Below are 14,616 nucleotides of genomic sequence, written 5' to 3' on the forward strand. Positions count from 1 at the left end.
CGTTTGACTTGGAAAGGGTTGTGCTGCTGAAATACTGAAAACACAAACAGGTGCTGTGTGCTGGAACAGAAACTCTTGGCTGTGTAGAAAGCAGGGCAGCGGGATTTCAATGTCAGGATTACCGTGGCATGCCCAGGCCTGCCCAGCACCAAACAAAAATGAAATGGAGGAAACTTCAGGAGGTTGTAAACTTTTGCTACAGCTTTTCTTCCCTTTGGGAGTCATTGGTAGGTAGTGGTTTTTATGACTACAAGTCATGCAAGGGTTTGTTTATTTGTAGTGTCAAGTAGTTAGAATAAGCATGTAATTACATACGAGTCATCAGTAATATCCAGGAAGATGCAGTGTCTTTTTCTGGTGGTAAACTCCATGATGCTTTAGGTAAATATTCACCACCTGATTCAGTGCAAATACTTGGCAGTTCTGAGTGCTTTGGTTTACAGAAGCTGAGGTTGGGCAGGCTTGTGCAGGGTTTGCAGAGGTTTGCTAATAAAGCACCCCTGGGTTCATACATGAGGCAGACTGTTAGATTTAACAGATAAACTTTGCAAACGTTTTTAGTAGTTTTACAGATCTGTGGAGAGCATTATGAAAATGGTTGTTACTCTTTAAGCACCCCTTAAAGCAAGCAAATAATCTTTGTTTTTACACTGCCCAAGTAACTTATTTTTGGCATCAGCATATTTGCTTACCACTAGCCCTGCAGCAAACACTCGACCTCTGAGTGCTGCTGTATCAGTATTAAATTGAGTAAACTATTTGCACTTTGAAAGCTACAAAGTGTGTAACAGCAGAGCCTGCTTTATACCTGGCAGGATAAACTGTACTAAATATGGTGTGTAATGCCTAACTGGCACCTTCCAAAGTGAGAAGGTAATAAAGAAATATAAATTAAAGGCAAGAAATCAACATCAGTAACAAAATTGTTAATATTTAAATATAGTTTTTTCCCAAGTTTAACTTATTTTCCTCACATTGATTTAATTTTCACCTTTTTATTTACTGACTCTGTCTGCTTATTTCATATACCTCTCTCCCACTCTTTTATTTCTAATGCTAAGACAATAATTAGTGGTGTAATTGTTACTCAGTCTCAGTGCCACAGTTACATTCTTTTGAGCTTCCTTCTTCTGTTTGTTGTTTATTCCTCATTGTTATTTTGCTTACATGGCCTCTTTTTGAGAGCCTTTGTAGTTCTGTTTTCCACAGAGGAATTAATTCTGTTCTTCATGGTATGGCATAGATTAACAGATTTTTGTAGTTGATGTTTTATTCTTCAAAAATCTTTCCTTCTGTGCTTTTCAGCTACATTTCTCTCTATATTTATACCTTATGCCCAGTATTGCCTCCTAATTAGAAGTGTCTCCCCAAACAGACAGTAATGAGTTTCAATTTGGGATCTTCAAATCTGGTCTGGCTTATGCTGTTACACATCTTTCTTGGCAAAACCTTAAGTTGGTCAATCTGTGTCTTTAGTGAGTGAGTCTAAGTAATTAAGTTCCTTGTTTTTAAAACTAGTGCCTTTTTTAACTTTCTGTTGAGTTGCAGCCATCTACACAATGTGGTAAAGTTTCTCTTTCTGGAAAAGATAAAAAGGGATTGTGGAATGAGGAGGAAAAAAACCCTTTCAGGTAAAGGAGAACCTTCTTTTGCTTAGAGATGCAAAAAGCCTCAAAGAACAACACTAGTCTTTTAATGCTCTGTATTTATAGAATCAGAATCTTTAAGGATGGAAAAGACCTCCAAGATCTAGTACAGCCAGTTAACCCATTACTGTCAAGTCCACCACCAAACCATGTCCCTCAGCACTACTACATCTACAGGTCCTTCAAATCCCTGCAGGAACAGGGATTCTACCACTTCCTTGGGTGGCCTCTGTCGGGGCTTGACAACCTTTTACAAGTTGGCTGTAATATTGAATGTTATATATTAAGTTTGTTACTGACTCCATGTAGAAACACTCCTCTCCCTGCCTCTAGTAGACTAAACTTCTTTCCATTCTTCATACCTTAAAATAAGTGATTAAAGGTGGTATTAACAATCCATGAATCTCAATGGCATTAGGAAACACCTAGCACAGTGTTTTTAACATCTGCCAAAAAGAAAACCTACCTTTTTTCCCCCCATTCTAGGCTAAAATGCCAAATAAGAGCATTATTGAGCAGCATGTTTAGAACTACAGCAATCAGAGCAATAATGTTGTGGGGGGATTTAGATTCTGGTACATCCATCTCCTTAAGATTAATCTGTGTTGCTAAGGAACGTGATTTGGCGTTTCATTTTAATGGTGTAGAGTTAAGTTGCAAATTCTTCTTGGTTCCAGTCAATTGAAGAAAATGAAGTTTATCTGCCTAATGATGAGCTCTGGATCTATGAAATGGATAGTGGGCTATGGTGAGTTACTTAATTGCTATTTAATATGTAAAGTTGGTCTTTGCATAGATTAGTTAGCTACAGTTAAATCCTGTTCCCTGCAGCTGAAATAATGGCTATTTAATGTAAAGACTGAAGAACAAGCATATGCACTTGCATATTAACTGCAGGTAGCACATTCAGTATAGTTGGGGGAGGTTATTAATCAAGAGCATGTTTGAAATGGTCAACTTAAAGCTCCATGTTTAAAAAAGGTGCATTTTATTTGGACCTAGTTCTCCATACATTAACTTTTGTGTTAAAAGGAATGTTGGAACACTGGATATTTGAGTTCTTGCTCTATTTACAGCTATTTTATTTTCTCTAGAACTTCATTGTGTTCTGAGTGTATAAATAACTTGCATAAATAATCTTGCATGGCGCTAGAGTCACATTTTATAGTCATTGTGTTAGATATAGTATGTGGGAGATCAAGACCTGTTTTTAGTTTTTCAGTGGTTTCCTTTAAAAATCCTTTTGTTCAATCTGGTGAAATTGTATCTTTTCAAGCTCAGATGTGTTTTCTGCCAGCTTTCTCTCTTGTCTCCCACCTGTTTCTTTTTTGCTTACTGATACTGAAACCAACAATTTGGAGGGGAAAGGTGAGGAGAGTTAGATCAGGAAGATGTTTTACAGGATGGATGAAGTTCCACATTTAGTGTTAAGACACTGACTGAGAAAACAGCATTTTTTCTATGGGTAGCTGCAGAATTTCAGCAAATCTTTCTTTTTCTTTAAGGTGATACCCTCACTGAGACAGTTTTGCTGCCTTTTTTCTTTTTTTGTTGAAGAGCTTGGCTAAAGAAACTTCATACTCTTATTTTTCCTCTGATGACCCTGTGTTGGTTGTGCTGGTACAGCTGTTTATGTGGTCACCTAGGAAATTGGATCAGGAAAGTGATCTGGGTTATTTTTATCCTGGATCCATTTTGGCTCTCATTCAGTTTACAGCACAAATAGTTGTGCACACAGAGCTGAGTGCACAGGAATGAGCAGAATGAGAGAGTGAGCAGAGGAGGGCTGGCCTGGGGCACTGTGTCTGCCAGAGCAAAGATATTTGGAAGCAATGCCCTGGGCAACTGTTAGTGGACACCATTTCCAGCAGGGTAGGTTACAGGTGCATCATTGCCATCTGCTAATGCAGCACATAAAAAGCTTTGCCTTTTAATGGCCACCTCCAGTTCTTTCAGGCTGGGGTAATGCTGAGCAGCAGGTCAACTATCTCAAAGGATGCTTGAGCCAGATCAGGGTTGGTATACATGCAACAAATGATGGGACAAGAGGAAATAGCTTCAAGTTGTGCCAAGGGAGGTTCAGGTTGGATATCAGGAAAAAAAAGTTTCACAGCAAGGGTTTTCAGGCGTTAGAACAGGCTGCCAAGGGAGGTTGCAGCATCACCATCCCTGGAGGAATTTCAAGGATGTGTGGATGTGGTGCTGAGGGATGTAATTTAGTGGTCACAGCTTAGCAGTAGTGGTAGGATTGTGAGCTCTAGGCAAGTGGTTGGACTTGATGCTATCAACCCCTACAGTTCTGTGATTTTGTGACAGCAATATGTAAGCTAGTGTTCTGGAATAAAAGTGAAAGCTCAGATCTTACACATTTGTAGTTTATCTGTCACCTTTGTGTGAACTGGAATTGTCTCATTCTCTGATCTCAAAGGTCTCTTCCAACCTCATCAGTTCTGTGATTCTGTGATCTGGTCCAATCCCCCTTACAGAAAGCAGGGGCATTAACAAGATCATGTTGCTCAGAGTCTGATGCTTAAGGTCTTTTAATATGGGCTTCATCTTCAAACCAACCAAGATCCTCCATGAACACATGCACACTGCTTTCCTCAAAGTCCTCTTACTCCACAGGAGCCTGCCTTCATATCTCAGCTAGAATTTCTAGCTAGTTCTGACCAAAACTATTTTTAGCTTAAAAAAAATAGTATTCTGTTTGGGCTGGGTTTGTTACTTTTAGCAGAACAACTTTCTAAGACTTCATGTCTGTGCTGAATTGCAGGACAATGCACCTGATGGAAGGAGAGTTGCCCACCTCCATGTCAGGAAGCTGTGGGGCAAGCATTAATGGGAAGCTGTACATTTTTGGTGGATTTGATGATAAAGGATACAGTAATCGGGTATTGTATTCTTCCTTTCTGTGACATCTTGTGTTTGGATGAGGGAAAATGCTGATTTTACTGCTTTGTCTGGTGTGTTTTGCCTTTGAGGAAAAAAAATACAAGGAAAGCACTGAGGAAAAAAGCCTTTATTGCTTTAATACTCACCTCCATGTATTTTGGGAGGGGTTTTTCACTGAACACTGCTCTAGAATAATTTCATTACTTACAGCTTTCTGTATTGATTTCTGAAAACTCCTAAGGCTTTCTCTAGTTGCCTTCCCCCTTGCTCCCCTAAATATTTTGATATCAAGAATTGAAATTTAGCTCAGAATATCACTTTAACTCCTTGATAGTGTCTTTCTAAGACAATCGGGTAATCATTAAATGAGAGCTGCCTATTTTGCTTGTAACTGAAGCTTGGAGCAGCAAAGGAGATGAATTGAGCTGTTTTATCACTTATTGCAAATGAAGTCAGAGCTGAGTCCTGACTAGAAAATAAGCAAAGTGTAACCTATGATGGAATTCAGTGCTTGACTTGCAAGTCTTGCTGAGTTTTGCACAGCTGCCTGGTTAGTTTAGGCCAGTAGAATTGAACCAGGAGCTATTTGTCTTGCAGATGTTCTTGGCAAGTCTTCATCTGACTCTGGAAGGAGCAGGATAAGATTGTTTTCCTCCAGCTGAAGTGGAACAAGGAAAACAACCTGGGAATCCTGATGGGCAACAGGATGACCATGAGCCATCAATGTACCTTTGTGGCCAAGAAGGCCAATGTCATCCTGGGTGCACTAAAGAGTGTGGCAGGCAGGTTTGAGGGAGGTTCTCTTCCCCCTCTTACTGTGCCCTGGTGAAGCCACAAGTGAAGTACCATATTCAGTTCTGGGCTTCCCAGTTCAACAAGGACAGGGACTTGCTGGAGAGGGTACAGCAAAGGGCTGCAAAGATGCCAAGGAGTCTGGAACATCTCTCTTATGAGGAAAGACTGAGACATTTTGGAGGCTTTTAGTCTACAAAAGAGCAAACTGTGGTAGGTTCTCAGCAATGCCAATCAATACATGAAGGGTAGATGTCAGGAGGATGGGAACAGTTCTTTTTCAGTGGTGCCCAGTGACAGAAACTTGAACCTTAGGAAGCTCAATCTAAATATGAGGAGGAACTTCCTTTAATATAAGGGCGATGGAGCACTGGAGCAGGCTACCCAGAGAGGTGGTGGAGTCTCCAGCACTGCAGGCATTGAAAAGCCATCTGGACATGTTCCTGTGTGACCTTCTCTAGGTGAATCTGCCTTGGCAGGGAGGATGGGGCTTGGTTTCCAGAAGTCCCTTGCAACTCCTACCATTCTCACACCTGAATTGACTTTTGGTGTGTTAGACCCTTCCTATCTATTGTAAATACCACTGTTACTTTAGGTTTTGTTGTGGTGTGGGATTTTTCTTCTATTCAAATGAAGTGGTGAACTTCGGGGGTGGTGAGTGATTTGTGCTGGATTTTTTCACCATGACTCCTACTGAAAATCTTGTGCCTTTTTTTTTTTCTTTTAAGCTGTATTATGTTAATTTGCGAACAAAAAATGGAACCTATAGGTGGAAAAAAATTACAAACTTTAAAGGTCAACCTCCTACACCACGTGACAAGCTTTCCTGCTGGGTGTATAAGGACAGGTAACATGTTAAGAATCTTGAATATGTGCAGAGAGAGTGTTATAAAGTGAAGAGTGCAGAGGTTTGGGGGTCAGGAAACTCTAAAGATTACTTTGACTTGCTGTGGGATTTTGTGTCTCTTCTAACAGCTTTCTGCCAGAGTTTTCCCAACATGTGAGTTGAATTTCATGGTAAGTAGAAACCCACCTTAGGAAAGGATTGAGAAATTTAGTGGAAGTTTGTGGAATGCTTTGAGCCTTTAGATAAAGATCATGTGTCTGTTACTTAATGGTTTTAATGTTAACATGTTAAAAATTCAGCATAACAAAAGGGTTATTCTTATATTGAGAGTTATCACCTACAATAAAATAGCTGGAGGTTGAATCGCTTCTTGAGAACAGACAGCAGGAGCTGTGGAAAGTGCAGCATCAGAAAGAATAATAGTAGTAATAAAACCTCATAAAGGACAGGACAGAGAAAGATGGGTTTCAGCTAAAAAGGGGAGGTTGAGACTAGAGAGAAGAAAGATTTTTGTTGCTGAGGGTTGCAAAACCCTGTCCCAGATTGCCCAGAGGTAGGAGATGCCCCTCACTGGAACCAGTATGTATGGGGTTCTGAGCAATCTGCAGTAGTTGCAGATGCCCTTGCTGGGTGCAGGGTGGTTGAACTAAAAGGTCCCTCCCAACCCTGTCTGTGTCTGATTGTATACAGTGAACACCAAAATGGTAAATGATTATCTATGTCTGGACCCCATCTAAAGAGGTTTTGCTTAAACAATATAATTCCTCTCAGTACCATACCTTGGGTTTGTAAAGCTGTTAATGCAAGATTATTAAACCCCAAATCTATTCAGAGCATCTTTTAATCCTCAGACTGAGAACATTTTAGGTGGCAGAGTGTAACCATTTCTTTTCACAAGTATTTGGGGACGAGCTGTGAACTGCAGGTGAAGACGTCTTGGTCTGTTGCACAATGCGCTCAGTAATGGGTGTTTCCCTAGGAGTCAGTCTGAAATGATCTTCATCATCTCATCATTTCCTAAATTGCTACTTCCTAACATCACTAAATTTTACCAAATATCCTCAAATGTTGAAGTTAAAACAACACTTCAGGGAGCATTACTTACAGATGGCCATTTTGAGAATGAAATTGTAGGCTGCAAAGGTGTAACAATACTTGCCATGAGATGTTGAGTAGCGCTTATTTGAGAGAAGCTTTGTAAGCTAGAGGAAAACTTTGTGGTTCACAGGCAGCCTTGAGATCCTTCTTCTGAGAAGATGCTCATTGTCCCTGGCTTGGATGGGTGGAGGCTTCACTGGATTAAAAAAATAGACAGGATGGCTAGGCCCAAAAATTGGTGAGGAATGGAGTTAAAGCCATTTGGCAGCCAGACACCAGTGGTGTTCCCTAGAGCTCAGTGCTGGGGCCAGTTCCCTTTGATATCTTTGTCAGTGGTCTGGTCAAGGGAATTGAGGCTCCCCCAGTGAGTCTGGAGTTCACAGATGAACAAGGCCAAGTGCTGGGTCCTGCACTTGGGTCACACAAACCTCATGACCACTGCAGTCTTAGGAAAGCGTGCCTGGGAGCTGCCTGGTGTGTTCAGTTTTGGGCCTCTCCAAGAAGGACATTGAGGTGCTGGAGCAGGTCCAGAGAAGTGCAGTGAAGGTGTTGAAGAGTCTGGAGAACAGCTCTTATGAAGAGCAGCTGAAGGAACTGGAATCCTTTAGCCTGGGGAAGAGGAGTCTGAAAGGATGCCTTCTGGCTCTCTACCACTCCCTGAAAGCAGGTTGGAGCCAGGTGTGGGGTTGGTTGGAAAGGTTTAAGTTGAACATTAGAAGTTACATCTCCACTGAAAGCATTCTCAGACACTAGAACAGGCTCTTCAGGGAGGTGGTTGAATCCTCATGCCTGGAGGTGTTAAGAGATGCAGAGATGTGATGCTGCGGAGCATGGTTTAGCACCAGCCATGGCAGAGTTAGATGATCTTGGACTCGATCTTAAAGGTCTTTTCCAACAGGGGAGATTCTGTGATTGTGTACACAGCTGGCTAACCAATATAGCAGGAGCACAGGAATTCCACTAAAAAGGGTAGGAAGCAGAGCAGGAGCATAGCAGTTCCACTGTCTTCTGTGTTATGTGCCATCTGGAGACTCATGTCTGAGAACGTGACTTGATAACTAAGTTTGTGGGTGAAGGAATGGAGAAGAGAGACTTTGAGGTGTTTTGAACCTCCTTCTTCCTTGCTTCTGTGGATTTCTGTCAGGCTTGAGGAGCGTAGCTGTTACACAGCAAACCTTGCTGAGAGGAAGGTAATCAGTGCAATATGAAGCATTTAGAATTACTGCTAGTACAGTGGGTAACCCAAAACTGGCAATTCATTCTAACAGTGTAATAATTCGACTGTTAATTAGGCAACAGCCACTTGAACTGTTTTATTGTTATTCTTCTAGACTAATATATTTTGGTGGCTATGGCTGCAGGAAGCACAATGAACTGAGTGATTGTTTTGATGTCCACGATGCATTTTGGGTAAGAAATGTCATAATTCTGAGTGATTTCTTCTCTCTGATGGTCTAAAACCTCACCTTTTATACTCACTCAGTATGAAAATATGGTATGAAAATGTCTGATTTTTCTGTTATCTGGGGCATCCTCAAACTAGAATCTTGTTAGCATTTGAAATTCCATGTTGGGAGCTGTGGGTGTTGAGTGTATCACAAGTACCCAGTGCTAGGCTTTGAGTGCAGCAAAATGATGCTGTCAAAGGAGGAGCAAAGGCAATGTTTGAAATCTGAAGATATGTTTTAAACATGAAACTCACAGAAAATCTAGAATTTATTTCCTTGACTGTAACAGTGGGAAACTTACAGGTTTAACTTGACAAATATTATCAGTTAATTTCCTTGTTACCCAGAGTAAATGTCATTATTTTGAACATATTAGTGGAGGATTTTGAAGATTTTTAGTTGGGATGCCTGGATTGGTCTGAGAGACTACTGTTAATAGAAAGAATTGAGACTGTTAGAAGGCAGTGAAGGGGAAAAGGATTGGGGAGTCCTAGCTGATGGGAGGTTGACCATGAGCCAGCAATGTGCACTGCTGGCCAGGAGGGCCAGTGCCATTCTGGGGTGGATTAGAAGGGCTGTGGCTAGCAGGTCAAGAGAGGTTGTCCTGCCCCTCTACTCTGCCCTGGTGAAGCCACATCTGGAGTACTGTCTCCAGTTCTGGGTCCCCCAGTTTAAGAGGGACATAGAACTGCTTAAGAGAGTCCAGCACAAAGCCACAAAGATGATGAATGGAAAGGCATGATGAAGGGATCTCTTGTGAGGGGAGCTTGTGGGAGCTGGGGCTGTGCTGCTTGGGGAAGAGGAGACTGAGAGGTGACCTCGTCAATGGTTATCAATATGTGCAGGTGAGTGGCAGGTGGCTGGAGCCAGGCTCTGCTGGGTGATGCCCAGGGACAGCACAAGGGGCAATGGGTAGAAGCTGAGGCAGAGGAAGCTTTGTGTAAACATGAGGATTCTTTTCCCTGTGAGGGTGACAGAGCACTGGAAGAGGCTGCCCAGAGGGGTTGTGGAGTCTCCCTCTCTGGAGATATTCCAAACCCACCTGGATGTGTTCCTGTGTGATCTGGTCTAGGAGATCCTGCTGTGGCAGGGGGGTTGGACTGGATGAGCTGTGGAGGTCCCTTCCAGCCCCTGACATCCTGTGATTATTAGAGGATTTAATGACAAGAAATAATAAATATTTATTGAAGGGAGTATAGATCCTTACATCAAATGTTAAACACTGACTCAGAGAAATTGATTACTCTGTACAATCTGTTTATTAATGTGTTACACTCAAAAGGCAGAATTTGTCTACTGCAGTAAATGTTGGAGCCCAAACCCTATGTTCAGAAGCATCAGCACCTCTCATGTTCCTGAATGCTGATGACCCGCAGCTAGACCTGAGCTCCTGCATCATTAAAATCATCAAAATAAGTTTCTTTTAATAAAATTCTCTATTACAGGTGATTTTTTTTTTTAATGGGTCACTTCTGGGCTTGTACCTTTTAATAAACAGAAAGATTTTAAAGTAAAATACATTTCTTTTCCATTTTTTAAATTTACTACTCATTTTTTCCACTTCTTTTTTAGGAAGGCCAGATATTCTGGGGATGGCATAATGATGTTCACATTTTTGATACAACCACACAAACTTGGTCTCAACCAGCAATTCGAGTGAGTGGCTTTTAGTCCTTTTTGGATATAATTTTGATTCATTCTGTTGTGCACTTGAAATTGATGTTGGGAAAAGTGTTCTAAATATGCTCAGTACTGTTCATGCTTCCAACACTACCTATTTTGAGCATTGTGTTCATGGAACTGTATCACCAGTACAGGTTGAGCTGCTGGAAGACAGCTCTGTGGAGAACTGGGAGTTCTGGTTAACAGTGAGGTCACCATAAGCTAGCAATGTGCTGTTGTGGCCAGGAAGACCAGTGGGTCTCCTGAGGTTCATTAAGTGTGGCCTGCAATGGAGGGAGGTTCTTGCCCCCCCTACCCTTAGTGAAGCCACAGCTGGAGTTGTGGATTCAGTTCTGGTCTCCCCAGTTCGAGTGAGACATGGAACTACTGGAGAGAATCCAGCAGAGGCCACAAAGATTCTGACTGGACTGGGGCATCTGTCTGAGGAGGAAAAGCTGAGAGACCTGGGGCTGTTTAGCCTAGTGAGGAGCACCCTGAGAGGGGATCTGATCAATGCTCAGCAAGTGCTAAAGGGTGGGGGGCAAGAGGATGGGGCTAGACTCTCAGTTGTGCTCAGTGACAGTACAAGGAACAGGGGGCACAAACTGGAGCCTAGGAAGTTCCATATGAATATGAGAAAAGCATCTTTGGTGTGAACTGTGTTGGAGCCCTGGAATGTAGGCTGCCCAGAGAGATTATGAAGTGTCCTTCTCTGGAGAGATTATAAACCAAACTTGACATTGTGATCCTGGGCAACCTGCTGTGGTTGACTTTGCTTTCATCTCTAGAGGTCCCTTCCAGCCCCACCATGCTGGGATTCTGTGTTCCCTTTCAGAGTTAAGGCTGACAAACCTCCTGAATAAATCTCTCCTGGTTACACCGTAGTGTTGGAATAAACAGATCAGATGTTCTGCAGCAAATATGCTACTTTAATTGTCTTCCAAAGGAGCAGATGTGCTCACTTTCCCAGTAAAAAGTAATGCACACACTTCTATTTATAGATATTAATATAGAGTCATGGAATTGTTTTGCTTGGAAAGACCTTTAAGATTGAGTCCAACCATTATCTAACTCTACAAATATGATAGTATCATATAAAGGTTCATAAAATCCTGGTGAGTTTGTGAGAACTCAGCAGTACATTGTAATGAGTGTCTGACACTTCCTTTAAAACTAAAGACAAAGAAATGAAATCACTATTAAAAAAGCCCAAACAAGCCAATTTTTCCATCTTTATTTCTGCTTTATGCATTGAAGACTTTTTGGCATATGGCTGTTGGATGTAACATCAAATTTTAGGAGGTTTTAATACCACCTCTTGGCAGTTTGCACTTGGAACTGTAATGCTTCACAGAGAATAGCAGCAGTAACTGATGTGCTAGTGTAATTTTATGCATAGAAATTAAAGAGAAATTAATTGAATTTCATTTTAAGTAAAGCAATAAGGCCAGGAGGGAATATGTTGGATGCTATAAGCTGAAGGAAGGCAATTAAAGCTGTCTTTGGCAAGTATCTTGTGATGTCCTTGGAGCCTTGGTTGTGACTACAGAATGTTTTTCTTCTATAGCTCAAGTACTGTCAATGTATTCAAAGAATCACTTTGGTTGGAAAAGGCCTCTTAAGAGCATCAGGTCCAGCCATTATCTAGCTCTACCAAGTCTTGCACTAGACCCTGTCCCTCAGCACCACATCTCTGCTCCTTTTAAACACTTCCAGGGAGGTGGATTCAACCACCTCTGTGGGCAGCCTGTTCCAGTGTTTCAGAACGCCTTCAGTGAAGAAGTTTCTCTTCATGTCCAACCTAAACCTTTCCTGGTGCAATTTGAGGCCATCTTCCTCTTGTCCTATCACTTCTCCCTAGTAAGAAGAGACCAATCCCCACCTGGCTTCAACCTCATTTCAGGGAGTTTTCTCCAGGCTGAACAACTCCAGTTCCTTCAGTCACTCCTCACAGTACTTGTGCTCTATTTTTATGCATATTATCTTTATTTTTGCAACCTCTGTCTTACTGACTTGCCACAGTTGTTGTCTGATCTTTGGTTAATGTTCTGAAAAATCTTCTTTGGCTTCTTTCAGGGTGGAGATCCACCTCAGCCTCGAGCAGCTCACACATGTGCTGTGCTGGGAAATAAAGGTTACATCTTCGGAGGAAGAGTGCTGGTTAGTGTTGAATTAAAACACTTTATTGGCAGTAATTTCCTTCTATTTTTTTAAATAGCAAATTGCTTTGTAGTAGAAAAAAATCCACAGATCTTTGCCCTAACCTCTTTGTTGGTGATGTTGAATCCAGGATGCTGCTTTTCATCCCCTCCACCTTACACAAAGAGGAGTCTGTTTGTGTCTCTGTAGTATTAATGGTCAAGCATAGATTGTCCCAAAAAGGTGAAGAAGCAGATGATTGTATAGTAAATGTAGATGCTTTAAATCAACAAAAAAAAGTTGTGTACTTAATCACTGCAGGAGATGATTGCTCAGAAGTAAACAGAAGGAAGCCTGATGATAGAGCAAGTTCAAATACAGGATGAGGTGCTAACATTCAGTGCTTCCTGTAGTTTAGCACATTTAAACATCAAACATGCTACCTCTTTTCCCCCCTCATTTCACTTAAATGCTAGCATGTAGTAAGTATAACTGAGATTTCAGCTTGTAGTTGTCCATCTGTTCCCTGTCCTGTTCTTTGTCCTACCCTCCTTCCCACTAAAGAAAGAGGAAAGGTGTTAGAACAGTCACATACACATCCCTCACACCCTGATGTCTGCTTCCTGGGAGAGTGAAGTTCAAAACAAAGGTAGGAAATAACAGATCTCAGCTTGCTTTATAAATAGGAAGTAGACTTTTTTCACAGAAATGAGTTAAATCCAGGTGTCTGGCAGAGCAGCCTGTGATTATCATGTCTGCATAGCAAGTTCTTAGTCTGTGTGTGCAGGCTGCTGCAGGCACAGGTCATTGCAGTCCTGTTCAGACCTCTTCCCTGTTCTCTGAAGCTCAATTTTGCAGTCTCAGTCTTCACCTTTAACTGTGCCCTTCCCACAGAATATGTACAGCATACCATAGAGTTTGCTCCAACACCTTTATTTTGTGGGTCTAACATAAGCTTTTTACCCCAAAAGTGAGGCTTGTATTTGCATTCTTGATAGTTAATCCCAGATTGTCACCACTTTGTACACTGTAGGAGGATCTTAAATGGGTTATCCCTTAGGTAAGAGTCAAAGGCAGTGTAAAAGCTCTGTGTAGGATGCAATCAGTGCATATTTCAATCAAGGGTAAGTTCCTGGCTATGTAATTTTACCTTTTCCAAGCTCTTTTTAACTTAAAGGAAAAGCCATCAGCATCATCCCTCTGGTTACCTATACCGAGCAAACCTGTAGCCACTACTTGTAAGCAAGAAGATACTAAAGCCTCTCAGCAGCACACTTGGTTTTCTAATACTAGCCAGAGGAGATTTTGCTTCTGTTGAAGCATTAATGTAAGAATTTCACCCCTAGGCAGCAAAATCGAAGACAAAATCCACGTTCCTGCCATATGCCTTAAAATATGGGTGGTAGTAAGTGGTCTTAACTAACACACTCTCTCCCTCATTGCTTGTTTCTTCCTGGGATGGAAAATGCACTAGCTCATTTTAGAACTGTTGCAAGAGCAAAGCAAAGATGGTACTCTGAAGGTCTCTATGTGAGCTGGAGTTTATCAGGAAGGTGAGAAACAGGCTCTGTAAGGCAAGTGGGAAAAAAAATCTTCCCAACTCAAGTTACTGTGTGTACTCTTCCCTATTTGTTTTTAAAATGTAAGTTTTTAGCTCTCTTCACCTATGGCTATTTTAGAGCCATTAGTAACATTCAGCTAGAGGATAAGACTTGATGTTTTCTGTCTTATGATGCAAAATAATAGTGAAGGAGCTTTTGAAAGCCCTTGGTGCTGCATTTCTATTCTAAGAAAGGGAGAATTAACTGTTGGTTGAAAATGCCCTTCCAGGAGCCACGTGCCAGCTTCACCTTGGAAAGCTGCCACAATGTTCTCAACTACTTGTAAATAAAACAGTGTAAAACTGCCCTTTGTCCCTTCCCCCTTGTAAAAGCTCTACTGCAACGTCATGTTCTTCTTGGGGAAGGTCTACAGTTCTGTTACAAAATGGCTTGCTCAGACAGAAACCAGACCTACAGAGAGGGTCAAAATGGGCCATGCAACTTCTAGCCAGTGTTTCAGTTGCCTCCCACAGCTGCTGGAAAAGTTTTTA

The 14,616-nt window shown here is 41.6% G+C and overlaps 1 protein-coding gene across 1 annotated transcript in view; it reads left to right on the forward strand.

The window, feature by feature from the left end:
• KLHDC1 (kelch domain containing 1) overlaps positions 1–14,616 on the forward strand; it is a 32,922-nt gene that overhangs the window by 1,811 nt on the left and 16,495 nt on the right. The window contains exons 2-7 of the mRNA XM_064142878.1: positions 2,324–2,394; positions 4,420–4,537; positions 6,059–6,177; positions 8,607–8,685; positions 10,296–10,379; positions 12,462–12,545. Of these exons, the coding sequence (XP_063998948.1) occupies positions 2,324–2,394; positions 4,420–4,537; positions 6,059–6,177; positions 8,607–8,685; positions 10,296–10,379; positions 12,462–12,545 (555 nt within the window). The remainder of the gene's footprint in view (positions 1–2,323; positions 2,395–4,419; positions 4,538–6,058; positions 6,178–8,606; positions 8,686–10,295; positions 10,380–12,461; positions 12,546–14,616) is intronic.

This window comes from Pogoniulus pusillus, chromosome 1, assembly GCF_015220805.1.
Source record: "Pogoniulus pusillus isolate bPogPus1 chromosome 1, bPogPus1.pri, whole genome shotgun sequence".
Taxonomy (NCBI): domain Eukaryota; kingdom Metazoa; phylum Chordata; class Aves; order Piciformes; family Lybiidae; genus Pogoniulus; species Pogoniulus pusillus.